This window comes from Parasteatoda tepidariorum, chromosome 11 (assembly GCF_982258835.1).
Source record: "Parasteatoda tepidariorum strain Cologne lab strain chromosome 11, Ptep-v5.0, whole genome shotgun sequence".
NCBI lineage: Eukaryota > Metazoa > Arthropoda > Arachnida > Araneae > Theridiidae > Parasteatoda > Parasteatoda tepidariorum.
Window position 1 is genome coordinate 66208681 of NC_141765.1, and position 16280 is coordinate 66224960.

The window sequence follows — 16280 nt, forward strand, 5'->3', positions numbered from 1 at the left end:
CGATAAAGAGCTTGTGCATTAATAAAGCTAGGTTTACTAATATTTCCTTCAGTTTCTGAATTCGAAAGTGTTTGGTTTTTGAACGAGTACACACTGGCTAGTCATGATAATAAAAAAGAGAAAAGTTGAAGAAAAAATGAGATTTTTAAAAGAAAAGTGGACATCTGTTTACTTTTCTGTAAGCATAGAGGTAGGGCAGTTTACCTTATTTGCAACGCGAGTGTTGCAGTGATGAAAGAGTATAACATTACAAAACTTTACTTAACTAAGCACAGAGGTAAATATTCTGCATCGGAAAATTCAGTAAACTAAAATCAAAACTAAATAGCCAGCAGTAATTTTTCTTCAGAGTAATTAGAGAATCTGAAAATAGTGTTCGCGTAAGCTACATAATAACAGAAAAAATTTCTAAACAGGGAAAACCCTCTATAGACAGAGAGTTTGTAAAAGAATGTCTTCACTGTGCAGTTGATGTGCTTCATCTATCCCTGAATCAAGCCATTTTGAACTTAAGCTTGCCTTGTGTGACAGTAGCAAGACAAATGGAAGATCTGGTGGTGGCAGATATATTCAGTTGGTTAAAATCGAAATGCAAAGACTTTGCGTTTCATTCTGTATCGATGCATGAATTAACAGATGCAATGGATATAGCACAAGTAGCAATTTTTATTGGTGGTATTGCTGAAAGCTTCTTAATTGTAGAGGAATGAGCTAGTGTTATTGCACTTTGGGGATCAGATTTTTATTCAAGTTTGTCAGAAGCTTAGGCCAAATATCAGCGAAACTTGTATAAAATATCTGCCATAAGCACACATGATGCTCCTTATATGACTGGACGGAAGACAGGAGCCATTACTCAAATCTGATGTGATGGCATGTGGAAATAAGGCTATGATGATTTTTCACTGTATCATCCACCAAGGAAATTTGTGCAAGATGCCTTTCTCAAACTTTGAGCATTTGATAACTGATGCTGTAAAAGTAGCTAATTTTACATGGTCTGAAGGCCTTAATCTCAGGCAATTTCAACAGCTCTTGAGCGATTTAGAAGCCGAACATATTGAGGTTGTGTATCACACTGAAGTATGTTAGTTGAGTCGAGGGAAGACACTTCTGTGCCTATTTTCATTGAAGGTTAAAGTTCAGTTATTCATGAAATCCAAACAAAATTTCAATTATGTGAAGCAGTTAAGAGATTTTGCATTCCTTGCTGATATTACAGGTCATCTCACTGATCCAAACTACAGTTGACTGAAGAAAGCCAGACTTATTCATAATCTTTATGAGTTTGTGAAATAATTATTGCTATTAGAAAAAATTTCAATTCACTTTTGCAAATTGAGGCATTGAAAAAATGCAACATGGAACACAGACAATTATGTACAGTGCATTTCAAATCTGGAAGAGTTCAAAATCAGATTTTCTGACTTCCCCTTTAAGGACATTTTCATGAATATATTCTCATCATTCTTGGTAAGCATTAATAGTGTTCTGCCTGAACTTTAATTAGAATTTGTAGATTTGCAATGTGGCTGTGCAATAAAATGACTCTTGAAATTCTTTCATTAATTGAATTTTATTCAAAGTATGTGTCCAAACACAAGTATCTAGAAATAATTTATTAAACATGCACTGCTCATGTCTTCTATTTCTGAAAGTATCCTCATATGTGAATAGTTGTTTAGTCAAATGAAAAACATTAAGTCAAAAACAAGAACGCATCTTACAGATCAGCATTAGGAAGATATTTTACAAATCTTGATATAGAATCTTTGATAAAACAAAAATACAACAACCAATTTTCTCATCAAAAATAAAAAGACTTCCGACTTTCATTGAATTTAATTTTTTAACAATTAAAAAATCTATAACCTCCTCTCATAAAAATAATTGCAATGTTGTAGTTGTTTAATTTGTGTCAAAGCTAGTTGATAAATGTTAGTGGTTTACTGATCTTTATGACTTTATTGATCTTAGACTTACCAGGTTGAAGTCTAATAATTTTTATGTAATGTTAAATTGCCTAATTTCAAAAACTTCACTCCGAAATCTAAAAAAAAAAAAAAATTTGAAATAATTTTAAAAAAACACTTAATTAATAAATAATAATTTTTAAAATTATTGCCTCTGGAGCTATAGGTCCAGTAGTTTAATTCATGTTTAAAAAATGCATTTTTGGTATTAATAACTACATAATAATAATAATGTACAAAACATGATGTAAATTATGCGTTTGAAAATACATATTCAATCAATAGGTAAAAATTTGATAATTGCATCAAAAGTTAATAAGTTCTTTTTTTTTTCTTTCTTTGATTGTACCTTACAAATGAATGCAATAGTATTTGTACATAGTGAATGCAGGGGTTAAAAATATTTAAGTAGTTAAGATATATGAAAACAGTCAAAATATTTTAAATAATGGTTCAAAATTTTAAATAATTAGTAACAAATGAAAAATATGCTGTTAACAGCCATAATCAACATTAACACCACTAACTGACACGCTTAACATTACTACTTACTATTACGCAATCACTAGAAAACAATAGATTTCTTTTAACTTTTTCTACATTCTACACACATCACATAAATAACTATAAATAAACTATAGCAATTATTATTTATAGTTAAAAACCAGTTATGCAGAAACATAAGACTGGAATCATTTTTCATCTCAAATTTCTTAAAACTGCATTAGAGTGCTGTCATAATTAATTAACAAATGCTTCTTACTAAAAGAAAATAAAATTAGAATTATAGAATGCTATTAGAAAGCAATAAATAAGGGAATTATGCATCACATCGTTTGAAATATAAGATCAATTAACACAATCTATACATAAGAAAAATCAGAAAGAAGTCAAATAAATAAAAAATATATTTCATATAATTTTTCAGTTTCAGTTCATACAGTTTTCATATAATTTATTCTAATTTTTTGATACTGTTGTCTTTTAATTAAACAGAAACTTATCTTTTGAGTTTCTTTAGCAATTTAAATTAGCAGCATGGATTTTTGATCACTCCAGATTTTAGAATAGTAAATAATAGGCTCTGTACTGATCAAGCAAATGTTTGAATATTGAATCTTGTTAAGTTCTTAAAATTTTTTAATGAGCATTGAAAGTATTTGAAATAATACTATCATAAAGAAACAATCGGAAAAATTTTAATCAGAAATCTATTCATCTTTTTTTTCAGTAAAATTTTTTTTATTGAAAAATAAAAAACTTCCAATATTATATTCAATACTGATTATGTAAAATATACTTAAATGGACAAAATTTGAAATTAGGATATAAACAAAGATTCAGATTTACATTTTACTTTGAATTTGCCTGATTGTTTGCTTGATTTAGTTCTTCTCTAAAATATTTCAGTATCATAAAAATTTACTAAAGTTTTTAATCAAATAATTTTTTAACAAAAAATGTATTAAATAATGGTGATACGAAGCAAATGCAATTGGAAACATTTTAGAATTAAAAAGAAATTAAAGGTGAATTACTCTTTCTCAAAACACGAATAGTATTAAAAGTTTCTGTTTAAAAACAAAACTCTTGTTGAATGCTGATATTACACAATACACAGTAATTCTTGCGATAAAGAAAAAACTTAACAGATTTTAAAAACATTGCTACTGAACCAAAAAAATTGACAAGACAAATACATTATTGAATTGACTAATATTTGCTTTAAAACTTATATCAATAACAATCTTTAAAACTCTCATTATTATCTAAACTAAACAACAATTATCTCTGCAATGCTCAAGAACATATGGTCAGATAAGCGATTTCAGCTAAAAGATATGTACACAAAGTGAATTTTTAAAAATATATGCAATGAGAAGTGTAACAGGGATATTTACAATGCACTAATGATTTTTGTACAAAAAGTCGAATATAAAAATGACTTAATGAGATACATAATGAGAGTAAACAAGTTTAATTTAATCTGGAGGCAAAAAACTGGAAAGGTGGTATTTTCGTCGAATGTGGGGTCGAACGTCTTCATTCTAAAACACAATGAAAAAAATTTTAGACACAGGATTTTTATAACAGGGTGGTTCATAAAAGATGTCCCACTTATATTCAATATTTTTAATCTCTCTTTTCTTTGTTGCAAAGTGCCACACTTCACTATGCCAAAAACCTTCTTGTTATGTATCACACTATTTTACTATAAAGATATAACACTAGCAGTTCTGAAACAAAACACACATTTTGTTTTAGAACTGATAGTATTTAAAACATAGATCATATTTCAAAGATTTTAATAATAACAAGCATAACACATTTCGTTTGTTAAAAACCAGGTTTGCAAGTTTCTCCCTTGTAGAAAAAACTGGAAAATACCATCAGGTTTCAAACATAAAAATTGAAGGGGGGGGGGTGGAGTTAGCTTTCAAAGAGAAAATTTTAAAAACAATAGATGTTCTTCTAAATTAGATCTAAATCTTTAATAAGTGAAGCACACACAAAAATAAATTTATATGTTAAGTATTCTAATATGAAATATACATATAAAGGAAATGTACAGCAAAAAAGGACTCATAATTTAGGAAACATTATGGCAAATTAAAACTTACAATTATTATAATACTTTTTAAATAGATTATACTAATTCACTGATAAAAAAATAAAGGCATTAAAATCAAAATTTGTTGATTTAAATCAAATAATTAAAAATGATTTCAGAATTATTAAAATGATTTTTAGAAAAGATATTGATTCAAATCAAATGATTTTTTAAAGAAATCAATTTAGAAACTAACAAAACATTTTTTAATGTAAGACTATTTAAATTACTTATTAGTTTCCAGGTTTTCAAAATTTATTGGGCAGATATTGTTACATATAATATTACATTATTGCTTAGAGTTGAAAAAAAACTACAGCACTTTTGAAATGACATTTAATTAATTTTATAACTTTAACTTTATTAGATTTTCCAAAATCAAATGAAGTTCTAAAAGTACCTATAATGTTAAAAAGAAATTATTACAGTAAGGCAAAAAGCTGTTTAAAGTCAAATTCAGACTTTTTTTTTAATATACTGATTTTTTAAATACATTTTTAATATAATGATTTTTTTTTAAATATATAGTTAAGTTATTCTGGAAATATTTGTCAACCTGCAACTAAGGTAAAGTATACAGCAGCTCAATTTATGTTTCTACCTTAAGAGTTCAAAAAAAGGGTGGTTTATTATTTTTATTTTAGCCTGTTTTTCAGAAGTTAATAATTTTTTTTCTCCATTTTCAAAAAATTACAATCATTCATTTTAAATACATTTCAATGCGGCAAAATAGTTAAGATTGAGTCATGTAATGTCATATTTTTAATAATATTTATAAAATTTTAACTAATTGTAAACTTTAGTTCTTAAAGTATAGTGGAAAAAAATCAGATTTAAATCAAATATATTGGATTTAATTCTAACTTTTATTTGGAGATAAAAATAATGAACTTTGATTAAATCAAGATAAACAGTTCAGAAATCACATTTTAAAACTAAATGGGCTATTATTTCTAAAAGCAAAATTAATTTTAAAACAGAAAAATATCAATTTAGCTCTAGAGTACACATTTTAAAAACCATGCAACTTTTAATAAATTTAACAAAAATCAAATTTTTGTAAAATGGAAAATTTTAATTGAACAATTAAATTTTTTTTATCATCATAATATTAATATAAACTTCAAGCCTTTTCCATAAAAACATGATAATTAGGATTATTGTCAAGGATTGTATGGTGGAGGAAGTAAGCTAAATTTTTCACGAGCACTATTGCATTCAAATAAGAGTCGGTAGTAAAACATATAAATTTTGTTAAATTTTACAAACTTTTTTAATGCAATAAATTTAAAACACAAATAATTCTACATAACAAGCTGTCCAAAATTTGACTAGACAACATACCATAAATGCTAGACTTTCCAAAAATGGAACAAGCTTCATTAATTCATTATCACCTTTGTCCGCAAACCAACTTTCAATAGGTATGCCATTCTCTAGCTATAATATAAAATTATATATGAATAATCAAATATATGCAGAATGCCTTTTAAATGTCACTTACACATTAAAACTTTCAATTATTTGTTGAAAATAAATTCATTATCACATATATAGTGGTGATTGCAGAAAATATTTAAAACTGAAATCCAGAATTTTTTTTAAAAAAAAGTATGTATATAAATAATATATATATATATATTCCATAATTTTGTGACTAACTAAATAACAGTGACAACAGGATCAGCACTGTACAGAAATCGTCTTTACTTCCCAGGCAAGCTTGTACTCATTGATCTGAAGCTATGTGGACTTCAAGCCACCACTGAGGATTAAATACTAAGTCTTCATAACTATAGCTCAGTGAACCCCAGGGCTATTACTGCTTATATATTTAATGTGTTTTAAAGGGAATTGGTGTAATCTTAATATTCAATTTTATCTAATGAAATTGGCAATTATGTCAGATATTGCCTTTCAAAAGTGTAAGAGCTTTTATTTTCACAGCCCATTATAGATAATTTCAATTTCATTAAACTCTTTTCACATACACACACATGTGTGTGTCTATATATATAACACAATAAAGAGATAAAAAAAAGAATAAAAGAAAAGAAAGAGCTTAATAAAGAAAATTATGAAAAATAATAACAAGTCTTATTTACTGTGCATAAGCTGCAAGCATGCAGAACCCATAAAATAAGTTAAAAATACAAAGAAAACATGGAAAAAAATTATAAATTTTTAACAAGAAAAATATTTAAATTTAAAATGCCGGAAAACAAAATAAGGAAAAGATATAATCTCGTCATCAGCTCATACAATTATATCTGCAAAAAAAAAAAAGGCTTTCTAATATTGTATTATATAGTCAAAACAAAATATATCAATACAATAGTGCGAGGAGCACAAAAAAAAATTGAGGCAAAAATAAAGCATATTAAGTAAAAATACAAAATATCAAGTAAATATAAAATAAAACAGAAACATTCAATAGAGATAGAAAATGAACATTCAAGAGAAATACAGAATAAAACACAAAATCTAACATATATTATGTTACATTTTGTGCTTTAATCTGCATTTTTCATGAAATTTTTTTTTTTTTTAATTTTTTGTTTGATATGTTTTATTTTGTACTTTTTGCTTAATATGTTCTATTTTTGGTTCAATTTTTTTTTTTTTTTTTTTGCTACTCCTCACACTATTGTGTTGATATATTTTGCTTTGTCTATATTAATACAATATATAGAAATCACTCTTTTTTGCAGATATAATTATGTGAGCTGATGAAAAGGTTATATTTTTTCCTTATTCTGTTTTCTAGCCCTTTAATTTTCTTTTCTCCATATTTTCTTTGTATTCTTACATTATATATATTCATAAAGATAAAGACATAAAAGAAACAAAAAAAAATAAAAAATAAGACAAGATTTTTAATGAAAGAATAAAAAAAACAATAACAATTTAAGAAAAAGTTAATTAAAAATGAAAAGCTTTGACATTGAAAAGATAATATCTTGTCAACAGCTCACACGATCATATTCACAAATACAGTGCTTTCTAATATACTATTAACATAGCCAAAGCAAAATATATAGTTACAATAGTGTGAGGAGCACCAAAAAAAATAAAGAAAGAGAAAGACAGCGATATAAAAATTGATTAGCAAATACAACTAAAAATATCATAAAAACCAACAGAAGGTTAAAAATATAACAGAAATAGAAACATATAAAATGAGAAGAGAGAAAGTTGACATGTATTTACTAATAACTTGCAATATTACAAAATATGATATAAAAGCATAAAATGAAGGCAGTGTGATATATTTTTTAGGAATATTCACACTGAAGTTAAGAACCTCATTTAAATTATCTGTTACCTTGGATTGGACCAAAAACAGGATTTGCGCAAGTTAAAATACATTATACTGGATAACTCAAAACTTAAAATTAATAAAAGGTTAAACTTTAAATACAGCCTTTTAATTGAATGAATTTCCTTTTAAAAATTATTAACATTTATAGAACAATATTAATTATTTAAATGAGTTTGTTGGTTACTTATAAAATTTCAAACTATTTACAGTAAAGAACAGATCTAGTTTTGGTATCCATAGATCGCATTTGCACATAGCAAAATTCAAATATTTTTAATAAATTTTCCATTTTCTATAAAATTTTATTTTCCTAAAAGATTTATGGCAGAAAAGGAAATAAAAGAAAACTGGTGAGCTTTAGAATATCATTAATTCAAATATCAATTTTCTTTTCAAAATTCAACTTAGAAATGACTCTCAAATTTCTAAAATAACATTATTCCTGAGACTTAGTGAATAATTACTTGGTAACCAAATGCTTGTGGAGAATTATCAATGATGATTGTTTTAGCCAGATCTCTACCCAAAACAGTAAGATCTTTGATATAATTTCCAGCAATGCAAACACAATGTTCCCTGTACAACCGATACCTAAAAATAAATAAGTAGATAAATAAAAAGTTTCACATTATCAACTTCTAAGATTAAACGTTAGCCTAACAGTTTTAAAAAACTTACTTAATAAGTTTCCGCTTAGGATCCAAAAGATTTAGAAGATGCTGAGCATAAACTTTTTTTGAAGCAGTAAATATTATAATTTCAAACAACTTAGAAACCCTTTCCAAAAATTCAACAATAAAAGGACGGGTCCGAACATAAACCTGTAACAAAAGATTTATATTAAAATTTCTTTAAATATATATCAAATAAAAATATATTCACTTTAAGCAAATGATGGTTAAAATAAATACTCATTTGTTTTAGCCATGCGGTATGAGTGCACAGCTAAACCAAATACAACAGTTTTTTCAGTGACTTAATGTAAATTCTTATATAAGATATTACACTTTCACAATATATCTAAGTAATAAAAAATTAAACGTTTTCTAATCAAGACCATTCTTCTACATAATGGTTTGGCTAGATTTAGTGATATCGCTAGAGAAAAATACAAATAAATACTTTAGGTGCAGTTAGGTAATATTTAAAAACTAACTTTTCTATTTGACATATTTTACCTGGTATTCGCTTTCTTGGAACAAAACAGGAAAAGAGAATGACGCATCTTCTAATTTTTCTAAACTGCAATGAACTAAAGTCTCATCCTATCAAAAAGCAAAATGTTAATTACATTAAATAGCGAACATCAGAAAAGTACACAAGCTTAAATTATCAAAATTTCATTTACTTTTTCTTTTATTTCACCTGGTATAAAGGAGTTATTTGATAAATTATTATTTTTTTTTTAATAGATTCAAATTTTATGAGAAAAGTGATGTTAAAGAATATTAAGTGATGATAGAAAGAATATGGTTTTCAATGAAAACAGAGCAAGAGGACTTAAATTTAAATTACATGATAGGTGAATGCACGAATGTTTGAAGGGGAAAAAAAAATCTATGCATATGAATTTGTAGCACTGAATGTCCATGCCAAAAAAAAATAATTAAAAAAAATTAAAGTTGCAATAAAAGTTGAAAATTTCCCACATATCTCACATCTAAAAAATCACTAGAGCTGCACAATGGGCTATTGGCGTCCGAAAAATATTAATAGTTCATACTCAAAAACAAGACATTTTTCCATTTCAATTTGCATAATATTTTAGGTTTATTAAAAAAAAAATTATGAAATTTATATTTAATAAAAATGTAAATTATATTAAAGACAAAAAATAAACATAATTATACAATATATAATGGTAAACATTAAAAAAATTTAAAAAGGGTTCTCACACAATTTTCATAAAAAAATTAGAAGACAATCAAAATTCTCAAGGACTTACCAGGTAATATAGTTAGTATGCTAAAATATGTGAGAACCAGATTTTATAATTATGTTGAAGCACAAATTATATATTTTGAAAGCACATTACTTAGTTGACAAAGAAAAAGCATACATATTGAGTTTATTAATTTTACATAGTTCAATGGTTGTAGAGAGTATTTTTCAATATGTGTAGCCCACAGCTACTAATGCATGTGATTTGATAGCTACATTGATGGTTTAAATCAGTTTGAAGACTATCAAAAAATTTCCAATTGACATTGGCATACTTGTCAACTGAGACTGACACCAGTAAACTTTTAATGAAAATTTTAATGAAGCATATAATTAATTGAAAAATATGACATTACACAAGCATTATAAATAATTTATAGCATTTATTACGAAATTGCAAGGATATTAAAATATGAAAACTTTTCTTTTTAATTTGTTAAATCAAATTTTAATTTATAAAAAATGTACATAATTAAATAAAGTCTAAAAAAGCATCCATTTAGAATATCTTTTTATTACCTCAAAATATCAGTAATGTATTTTGAATATAATTTAAAAGCAACATATACTTTGCAAATCAGGGCAATTTGAATAGAAAATGATAGTTTGAAAAATGTACAAAATAACAAGTCATAAATCGCGATAAGCTATGCATTAACCACAATAATTCAAACAACGTTACATAATTCTTTGATTACTGTAATGCAAGATTTGCTATTCATTTTTATCAAAAATCGATGCATGATTTGGTAATTATTGCAGTGAAAAACACAATGCGTGGTCTGTACATAATCTTTAAGCATCTTAAACTGAGAATTTCAATGTATGATTCAGAAATTTCTTTAGTGAGAATCTCAATGTGTGATTAGGAAATCATTTTAATGCAAACCCTCATGAGTTTTTAATTTGATAGCATTATAAATTGCATTTATCAGAAATTACCAGATTATTTGGTATTGGAAAAAGGAAAAAATATCGGAATTTCGATAAGTCCCTTCAATTCTCTTTGAAGAATAAAACATTAATTTTCACACATTAACAAATATAAAAAAAGTTTCAAAAACCATGCACGGTTTAAAATTAGCACATGCTACATGTGGCAAACACTAGACATGGTTTTGCTCAGTATTTTTTTTTTTTTTTTTACTATTGGTTTCTCCACACCCTACTTCTATTTTGTAATACAATCACAGGAGAGGGGTAAATAAGGATATGGGTCTTTTTCTAAATTTAGATCAGACTAGTGGATTCCGGCTTAGCTGACTCAAACTATTCTTCAGAACAGAAAATGGCAAAAGAATGAGTAAATTATTTTTATGTTCGATTTAAAAGATTAACTCATTGATTTAATTTAAATATAATTCGATTAATAAAATAAGTTTAAGTAATAAAAGTCATTTTAAAAGTTAGGAAATATATAATGCCAAATGCGACATGACAGAACCCTATCACAAAATTTAAGGATTCCTTAGGGCTCTGATTTTTCCAATAAAATTCAAGGAGTTTCAAATAAATGATGGCTTTTAAAAATACAAATGTTTTCTGGTAAAGTAACATAAAAATAATTTAAAAAAGAATTTGCAAGACAAGATTAGATTTATTTAAAACATAAATACTTATTTATTTTTATACAAGATAAAAAAAAAACTAAGTTAAGTTCAGGTTCAAGCAAGGAAAATTTATTTCAGCCAACTATAAAAGTTATTTTCAGAAACATTTAATCACATAACAACTTTTCTGTTTTAACTATGGATGATATTTTGTATATTAAAGAGGAAATAGATCAGTTATCTGTCCTAAAAAGTCTAACAAAATAAACACACAAACACTTGTATTTTAAAATTTTCTCTTAGAATTTTTTTTATAAATATCCTTACAAAATTACTATGAATTTTTTTACCTTTTTATGTTATTTCATTTCTTGCTTTAAATTACCCAATAATTTCTTTATGACAATGCAGAACTTTTTACATTAATAGAATATAAAATTAAAAGAAATTATAGATTAAGAGATATGTATACTGTTACATTTTGATTTTGTTACTAAACAAAAAGACAAAATATTAAAATGAAATATTAGAAGTTCTTTTTTTTTGGTGATTGAGTTTGGTTGTTTAAATATGAAAGAATTAATTCATTGTTGAACAAAAAATAATTTCGATTATCAGTTCTTCTTTGGGATGAAGCTATGCTAAGAGTTATGTTGAGAATCCATAAATGAGAAAAATACATTGCTCAATGATTGTATTTATCCGTCACTAAATTTATAGAGATATTTTTCTCATGTGAAGCTCAAATAAATTTATAAAAATAAAAAATCATTGATGCTACAAGAATAAACTATATCACTCATAACACTAATTTAAAAGAACACACCGAGAAGAGAAAAACACATAAAAGTCTCAAACATAGACCAAATAATACTAACCAAATCTAGAACAAGAGTAAATTCAGGGCTACTTCGAGTTTTCAGAGGCAAAGCTGGCCCTCTGGCTCTCATCTCTGATGTTAGAGGGGGTAAATGTTTAATGAAAAAGTAACTGAAAAGAAATATTAAAAAATCCAAATGCATAAAATGTGTATATCAAATTTTAAAATAAAAAACAAAACAAAAAAAAAACATTATGAATGAAATACAAACATATTTAGAGTTTCACTTTCCAAGTTACTTCAAAATGTCTTAATTGGATTCATTTTAGGCTAAGAATTAATCTGATATTCAATATACTGATAAAAAGTGTAATTTGTTTTAACATTTCAGAACTCAATACTTTCAATTAAAGTATTTCATTATTTTTGAATGCAACTAAACATTCAGCATAACAATCCTTCGGCATAACAATCACTATCTTAAAAATTATCAGATTACTAAACTGTTAATTTGACTAAAATCATTTTAAAGAAAATGTACAGAGATTACTCAAATTTTGGGAAAAATTAATCTGTCATGTAAGATTTGGTTTTATCTTCTAAAAATAGTATATAATTATATGATCCTGAATTTATTCTTATATAATTGTATAAAATTTCACGATTTATAAGTTTTTCCTCTTTTTATTATTATTCATAAGTCCTAAAAATTCTGAAACAACTCACATAAAATAGACAAGATTGTTCAATCTCATTTGAAGAGTTTGTGAATTGTTTCCAAGATAAATATAAAATTTTTGCAATTTTAGAAGAGTTAATTAAGTCTTTTAATGGAATCTTGAGAAAATTGAGGAATTCCATGTAAAAGTAGCACATCTATGTAGTTTATGACAGACGGAGACACAATCCATTGGCACACATAGGTTTCAAAGAATTGAACAATAAAGAAAATACTTTTCAAACTAAAAAACTAAATAAATAAATAAAATAAAATAAGAAAATATTTTTATTTTCTAATTTAACAATTTCTTAAATTTTAAAAATTCCATAGCAAAAATATTAATAATCTTGCAATGCCTTTTCTTTGGATTTTCTGGTGTTTCTTGATTTTCATCTGTTACAGAAGAAATTAATAACGAAAAAATTGAATTAGATACTAAAAGGAAGAAAGTAAATACTGAATTTTGTGGTTTCCTTCCTATGCCGCAAATGTCATAAATCTTTTAATTTCTAAATTACGCTTTTTAGTTGTCATTTTGATTTTCAGTAGAACCCTGATTATTTGATGTCTGATCTTGCGACACTTCAGTTAACTAACACCTTTCTCATAGAGCATGAAAGAGTTTTTGACAAATGTTTCATTATTATTACAGTTCGTGTAATACAACTACTATTGTGAAGACAAATCCAAAATATAACTGCTAAAAAGAACAATTATACAAATAAATAAAATTGCATAAATTTTTGATCTTTTATATTAGAAAAAAAAATAAAATAAATAATTTCTTTATAAAAATCTTGAATGTTGCTATTTTTTTTATAGGTAATTTACCGTTAGTTCCAAGTTTATACATTGAAACATCATTTTGAAATTTATAAAGGTTGCTGACGATTTTGGTTGCTTGATATATTCCTGGTACCAAGAGTGTCTGTTAATCAGGGTTCTACTGTAATGCTCTTTATTTAAAAACACTATCTACGAAATAATATTAATAAAATTATATTTAAAGGAAATCAATTCTTATGTTGAAAAAAACTTAGGGAAAATAACCATGCATCATTATAATAATAATTTTTAACAGGATATTCCATCTGGCTTTGTAAAGTACTCCCTGAAATTAAGACATACTGCTTCTCCATATTTATAAATATGTTAACAAGTCAACTTATTCAACACATTTTTTGAATGTGATGAAGAATCGCAGATTAAAAATTATTATTAGCTTATAAAAGCTTAGGTTAATGGCAGAAAATAGACTTTTTCAAAAAGCATTAATGAAATTGAATTTATTTAATAGCATTATTTTAGAGGAAAAAAATTATTATACTCACGGATCAAATGTGTTATCCCAATCTTCAGCCACTTCTGCTTCTTCAGCAGTTGGAAATTCAGCTGCATATGGTAATGTGGAGTTACAAATCAGCTTTTGATTTGCATCAGATTGAATATTTGCAGTATTTCCAGCTGTTTCTTCTGTTAAAATATATATATATAAGTATACATATATTTTTAATGAGAAATATATATTGAAAGCAGCCCAAATGCTTTTTTCTAAATATGCACCATAAATATATTCAAGCAAAGCATAAATATATTTAAGCAAGACAGATCAATATATGAAATATTCCTGATTATGGAGTAATTGATTTTTAAGTTATTCGAAAAATTTAGATTACTGGAAATTATCTTTCTTCACATTCACCAAGCTGCTAATGACTATTTTATTATAGATCATAAAGTACTTATAGTCTAATATTGAGACTATACGAACTGCTATAAACAAGACTCATCTCAATGGAAACTTCTTTAACCTTTACCAGTAAGAATTAATAATGAAAAATTGTGCACGAAATAACCATTAAATAATATTTTTTTTTTTAAAAAAAAGTCTTAAATAATAAGGGACCATAATTTTCTTGGTTACACATAAAAACACGTTGTATAATAGATTTAATGAAATTTTTACACCATGTTAATTTTGCATATTTTTTTTTTCTAGATATATATAAACTTAAGAGTTTATCAAAAATCATATGATTAGTTTTTAGAAAAAATAATAACTTAAAAATAATTAAAATTTAATATATTTCTTTCTTTTAATTTTACAAGTTATTTTTTCAGAACTACTTATTATTAAGTCCACTAAGTAATTAATGCATACTTTATCTGATAACTTTTTCATTTGCTCAATTGAACAATAAAAAGCTATATAAGTAGTAGTACCCCTATGTATTTAAACCCCAAGGTTCTTTTTTTTGTATAATTTACTTGCTGTTCTATACCTGACCTGCTTCTTTCTTAAGTTTGCCGAAATAACTTGAACCATCTCATACTGATATAGAAAGCCAACATAAAATATAAATTAAGACATAACAATTGCAAACATTGAGAACTTAATTTAGTTACTATAAAGAAATTGGATCATGGTGTAGCGAAAAAGCATCATACTTCAACACCTGGCTTATAGGCTATGTACAACAAGAGCAATTTTATTTCCCCAACTTGCATTGACAATTTGATGAAAATATGTCAATGAGAATCAATTAAACTGGAAGTATACATTTAAAATATATATATATATATATGCGTGTGTATATAGATAGTATAAAACCACTGAATAGCATATTACAATTTGTTTCAATCACAATTTTCTTCAAATGTGATAAAACTTTTGTTTGTTAAGCAATGTTGTTAGGATTGTTAAGACATAATTGAAAACTCTTAAACTTTCTAAGAAGTAGATATAAACAATTACATTTTATTGATTAAAATTCAGTTTGGATAATATTTATAAATATTAAAAAAATATAATTTGAAAACCTTTGATATATTCATCACAAGAAACAAAATATACTTACCATCCAAGAGACAATAAATAGGGGAAAAAAGGACTCCATTTGGATCAGCAAGTTCACAAACAGGTATGTCTAAGAAATAAAATTAAATTAGAAGATTAAATGCTTTACTATAACTGCCTAATTCAAACATAATTAAATATATTTAAAATGACCAATTAAATTTGAAAAAACAATACAACTTACATACCAGTTTCTGTAGAATTAGTCACGGCTTTTGCTTTATATTTCTCAAATGTAACTTCAGATTTGCAGTATTCTTTAGATTGCTTTTCTGAGGCCTGAATACAGAAATGAAAAATATAAATTCAGCTGCATATGCACAACAAATAATAAAAAAAGTACATAACATATGTAAAAAAAAACTTACTTCTTTTCTTCTAAATATTTAAACCAGGTGGAATAAAAACGTAAAGCATTTAAGGTAATTTATATTATGTCAGTTCCGTTTCTTTACTGAGTTCCTTCAAGAGGCAAATTAAGAAAA

At 25.6% G+C, this 16280-nt stretch overlaps 1 protein-coding gene across 2 annotated transcripts in view; it reads right to left on the reverse strand.

The window, feature by feature from the left end:
• Positions 1-1557: 1557 nt before the first annotated feature.
• LOC107455315 (CTD small phosphatase-like protein 3) overlaps positions 1558-16280 on the reverse strand; it is a 33181-nt gene continuing 18458 nt past the window's right edge. Inside the window, exons 6-14 of one of the 2 annotated variants that reach the window (XM_087155209.1) lie at positions 15984-16074; positions 15797-15865; positions 14270-14411; positions 12276-12387; positions 9085-9171; positions 8585-8727; positions 8371-8497; positions 5929-6024; positions 1558-4021 (exon numbers count right to left, since the gene is read on the reverse strand). In XM_087155209.1, the coding sequence (XP_087011335.1) occupies positions 3956-4021; positions 5929-6024; positions 8371-8497; positions 8585-8727; positions 9085-9171; positions 12276-12387; positions 14270-14411; positions 15797-15865; positions 15984-16074 (933 nt within the window). In that variant the 3' untranslated portion in view covers positions 1558-3955. The remainder of the gene's footprint in view (positions 4022-5928; positions 6025-8370; positions 8498-8584; positions 8728-9084; positions 9172-12275; positions 12388-14269; positions 14412-15796; positions 15866-15983; positions 16075-16280) is intronic. The other variant, XM_087155210.1, reaches the window with a different exon arrangement.